Source organism: Lactuca saligna, chromosome 3, assembly GCF_052625555.1.
Source record: "Lactuca saligna cultivar CGN05327 chromosome 3, ASM5262555v1, whole genome shotgun sequence".
Classification (NCBI taxonomy): Eukaryota; Viridiplantae; Streptophyta; class Magnoliopsida; order Asterales; family Asteraceae; genus Lactuca; species Lactuca saligna.
Window position 1 is genome coordinate 14,354,171 of NC_136419.1, and position 4,775 is coordinate 14,358,945.

The window sequence follows — 4,775 nt, forward strand, 5'->3', positions numbered from 1 at the left end:
AAAGGTGGGGAGCTGTACGATCACGCCTTTGCCTTCCTGCGATCATCTGATGTACCTGAAAAAATAAACTGAAACTGTAAGCCCGAGGCTTAGTGAGTTCCCCCAAAATACCGATACACTGCACATAACACATATACAAATAACAACATGTAATGGGTCCACAACTTTACATACTGGATTACCTCTGGGCCCACATTGTGAGTCTGGATTGCCTTCCGGGCCTACAACTCACATCTGGATTGCCATCGAGCCTACAGTACGAGTCTCCCTTAGCCCGTAACTGGAATGCTCCCGGGTTTGTTGGATTATTGCACAGAGCAGTATCACCTCAACCCATCCCACATAATATGTCAACATATATCATAACTAATACGCACATAAGTAACCACATAACAACACCAGTAGTCCTACAGACCTACCTAACTGGCGTAACAACTAGCATGAAACACTACTCATACTCAACATACTACCATTGTCAGGATATCAGATCCAATGGGCCGGCCTTGGTGCCTTAGACCCCTTAGTATAGTGAGGTAACTCACCTGGCACTGCTGAAGTCCCGCAGATGAAACTCTAGTTGCTGGTTGACAAATTCCCGAATTGCTAACATCAAACAAAACACAAGTAATAATTGGGTCCCAAACCCAAGGTCCAACTCACACACCAAAAGGCCCGATAGTCAAGTGATGGGCCAAGGCCTAACATATAGCCCAATTTTCTAAATTGGGCCCAGACCTCTACATGGTCTTTCCTTAAGGCCCATCCAATTGTTCTAGTCCAACCTCTTGGTATTCCAATGTCCTAATATCATATAATCATCAAGGCTTAGTTATGGCCCACCTATGGCCCAATTTTCCAAATTAGGCCCAAGTCTTTCACATGGGCCTTACCCTAAAACTTATCCAATTATTTTGGTCCATTTACTTGTTCTTGGATAGCCCATCAATAGTCCACCCACCAAGGCCCAATAGGAAGGCCCAAATCAAGGTCCAAGTGAAATTAGGGTTTTCACATGAAATGACGATTAGGGTTAAGTGTTTCTTACTTAACCCATTAAGGACTTAATCCATTAAGTCTAATATTGCCTTAGGTTAATTTGCCAATGATTATTATTTAATATTTTAATAAATAATTCTCATGTGGTCTCGATCAATCCCAAAATTAGGGTTTCAAGGCATTAGGGTTTTCCAAACCTTAATTAGGGTTTCTAATCCTACATACTAGCCCATTAGTCAAATGGTTAGGCTTCCAGGTCCATTAGGGCTTCATTGGGCCCATTAGGATTTTGTTGGGACCCATTGGGGTTTGCTCCTGCTATCTATCATGTATACTCGTTACAACATACACACATGATGCTAATGTGGAGGTCTTTCACGAGAGTGAACACCACCCCCTCTCTTGTGGAGTTGATGTGGTGTGGAGCCTTATGATCTCCTTCCCGGCTGCCACACCTCGTCCTTCCTCCCACTTTCTTCATTTTTCTGGCTTATGGCCACACATTTATTATTTTTTATATAGTGGTGTGAATATGGTGATGAAGTGATTATTTTCACTGCGGTGACTACACTCGTGAGCCAAGCATTTTATTTTATAGAATATCTGAATCCGGATTCTATTTCTAAGATGAGATATTTTACAAAAATAGAAAAGGATTCCAAATAAAATCCGGCAAACTTGTTTGATTTCATTAAGTCGGACGGTTGGACCCATTTTTGGCAATATTGTGTTTGTGTGAACGTTACAATGAGTATGAGCGCATGCATACACATGGTAGCAATCATACAACTAATCGCACACAATTAAATCCCGAAACTTGTTGTTCCCGCCGATACAATATATATTCCCCCAAAACTTCACCGGCACCACCGGTCTATCTCTTTCTCACAACACACATTTCTTTCTTCCACTCGAACCCCAAAACGACGAATTTCACTGTATAAGAGAAAAATGATATAAATATCCTCTCTCATCACCATTTGCACAGGAAACCCTAATCTTTCCCTCTCAAAATCTCTTCTTTTCCTCATAAATTAGGGTTTCAAACACGTAATAGAATGTACAGGGAGAGAGGTGGAGGAGGATCCAAGGGTAAAATGGAGCGATCTTCAACGGCGACAAGTTCGAAGGGAGGTGGAGCCGGATTGAATTTGAATGGGAAAGAAACTAATAAAGATCGTTCTTCGCCTGGGAACTCCAAGATTTCTTCCCTTCCTAGGTCTTCTTACCCTAATAAGAAACTCTCAAAAGGTTATTTTTATCTATTTCCAGTTCGCTCTGTATACGTGTATGTATATCTTGATGTTTATGCAGTTTGAGCTCCGAAGGAAATCAATTTGGTGTCAGTTTCGTGGTTTGTTTGTTATCGTGAACATGTTTGTTTAGCTAAATTTATACTTGTTTGTTTATAATTCATGAAAGTTGAGGAATAAATGATTTGTTTGGAAGAGAAGTATAATTTTCAAAAATCCGTGTCTTAACATGTCATCCTGTATGGTTTCTTCGCATTATGGTTTTGCTTTAAGGTTGGCAAAAGTATTCTGTAGTTAAAGTGCAGGGAAAGTTCACCTGGCAACAGAAAAGTAGTTTTAGAGAACAACATTACCTTTTAGATACATATCTGCTTTCTTCATTGTCAACATAAGCAATAGATTCACCCACTTAAATTGCAGAACCTATTAAACCTTTGGTGATGGATTTGATTTGCCATGATGACTAAGAGAAGATATTCTTGGTTTCCTAAAAGAGCAATTTCAGATTACTCCTAAAGTCAAGGGACCAGGATTCAGTTCTCCAGATGCAAGATCCTGCTGCATTAGGGTAGACTGGTAGTTGAGTTGTATAGGCTCTAGGAACTTTACATTTTACAATCAATCTTTATGTAGATTTAAGTATGAAGCTACATTTGTTATTAATGCTATTATATTTATGTCTTTTTTTATTACCCTTGTATTCATACGATATGTCTGACGTAACTTTTTCATGTGGTGTGTGTGTGTGTGTGTATATAGGAGAGGAAAATATAGTAGAGGAATCTGAAACAGACAGTGAGGAGTCAGATGTGAGTGGGTCTGATGGGGAGGACACATCATGGATTTCATGGTTTTGCAGTCTGCGTGGGAATGAGTTTTTTTGTGAAGTTGATGAAAATTACATTCAAGATGATTTCAATCTCTGTGGTTTAAGCAGCCAAGTTCCCTATTATGATTATGCTCTTGATTTGATCCTTGATGTCGAGTCCTCTCATGGTAAGTAAAACCCTTATTTATTTATTTATTTAAAAAAAGATATCATGATTGAAAACATTCATTTTTTATGTATATATATGATATGATATGATATGCAGGAGATATGTTCTCAGAAGAACAAAACGAGATCATTGAATCAGCAGCAGAGATGCTTTATGGTCTTATTCATGTACGATATATCTTAACAACCAAAGGATTGGCTGCCATGGTAATATATTATAACATAATTTAATCTTTTTTTTTTTTTTTTTTTTTAATTTGTGTAAAATTAAAAAAATGGACAGCTGGAGAAGTACAAGAATGCAGAATTTGGGAGATGCCCGAGAGTCTACTGCTGTGGTCAACCCTGTCTTCCGGTTGGTCAATCAGATGTCTCTCGACAAGGCAATGTAAAAATTTTCTGTCCGAAATGTGAAGACATTTATACCCCTCAATCCAGGTTTCAAGATAGTATCCTTTTTGGCTACATTATATTTGACAAATTTTTTCAATGCTATGATATTATTAATGCAACAAACTGCCATCTTTTTACATTAAATGGTTTAAGAATACTTTGCATGGAATTGGATCGTTAAAACCACATACATGTAGTGCGTTTTTCTTTTTCTTTTAATCAAAGAATTCTTGCCAATTTTACCTCTTTCCCTATTTGTAAATCATATATTTTGTTGCATTGTTTCCTTTAACATGATATGTAGACCTAGATGGAGCTTATTTCGGGTCAACATTTCCTCACTTATTCCTTATGACTTATGGTCACCTCAAGCCACAAAAAACCTCACAGGATTATGTTCCAAGAATTTTTGGTTTCAAGGTCTACAACCCATGAGACGAATCACATCACATCATCAATCCTGGATCCAAACATCTTCACTTGTTCCTTATCAAGATTTCATGTTTAGTCAACAAAATACAAATTAAGTTCATAAGAAATCAATTTAGGATCCTATATATTATATGTTTAAACCCACCTAATTAGAAAAAAAAGGAAAAAATGTGTGCTCAAGAGTGTTTGTGTCTTTTTTTTTTCTTCTTTTTATTTGTATGAGTACTAATTTTAATTTTGGTCGGTTAGGAAGGTTTTTTTTTTTCTTCTATGAAATGCGTTCAACTTTGACTTGTGAAGAACCAAAATCATGTATTTGTAGTTATGTTTATGAGTTCATGAAACAGATTCAAACAGTCGGTTTTCTTGATTGATTATTATTTTTTCGTAATTGTTTCGAGGGTCTATGATTTTATGTTATAAGTTTACAATCAAGTAAATGATTTATTGAATAAATTTAACATATGATTAACAAAAAGTTATTTTCTATTTCAGATAATATAGTCTCGTGTTAGATTAAAATTGAACAACATAATTTTTCATAATTAGTTTTTGAAAGTACTTCCCCAGACTCTAAATGATTAGCTCTAATTCTAAAGTTTTACTAGATTATGATGCGAGAAGGTGCCATCATGATTGAATCTAAACTTGTTAATAAAAAAAGTCGAATACGTATTTGATTCAATCAAAGAATACACATGTCG

General features: G+C 36.5%; 1 protein-coding gene across 1 annotated transcript; it reads left to right on the forward strand.

The window, feature by feature from the left end:
* The first annotated feature begins 1,846 nt into the window (after positions 1-1,846).
* On the forward strand, positions 1,847-4,427 carry LOC145034536 (putative casein kinase II subunit beta-4). Its single transcript, XM_078982973.1, has 5 exons — positions 1,847-2,247; positions 3,009-3,245; positions 3,344-3,453; positions 3,530-3,695; positions 3,944-4,427. The coding sequence occupies exons 1-5, from the start codon at positions 2,055-2,057 to the stop codon at positions 4,072-4,074; spliced, it is 837 nt and encodes a 278-aa protein (XP_078839099.1). The 5' UTR covers positions 1,847-2,054; the 3' UTR covers positions 4,075-4,427.
* Positions 4,428-4,775: the final 348 nt, after the last annotated feature.

What these genes read in the sequence shown, in the direction of transcription:
- LOC145034536 (XM_078982973.1), top strand. Translation starts at nt 2,055, where the DNA reads ATGTACAGGGAGAGAGGTGGAGGAGGATCCAAGGGTAAAATGGAGCGA. An exon ending in CCAAAGGATTGGCTGCCATG is followed by an intron (nt 3,454 to 3,529) that starts GTAATATATTAT and finishes AAAAATGGACAG; the next exon opens with CTGGAGAAGTACAAGAATGC. An exon ending in TCAATCCAGGTTTCAAGATA is followed by an intron (nt 3,696 to 3,943) that starts GTATCCTTTTTG and finishes CATGATATGTAG; the next exon opens with ACCTAGATGGAGCTTATTTC.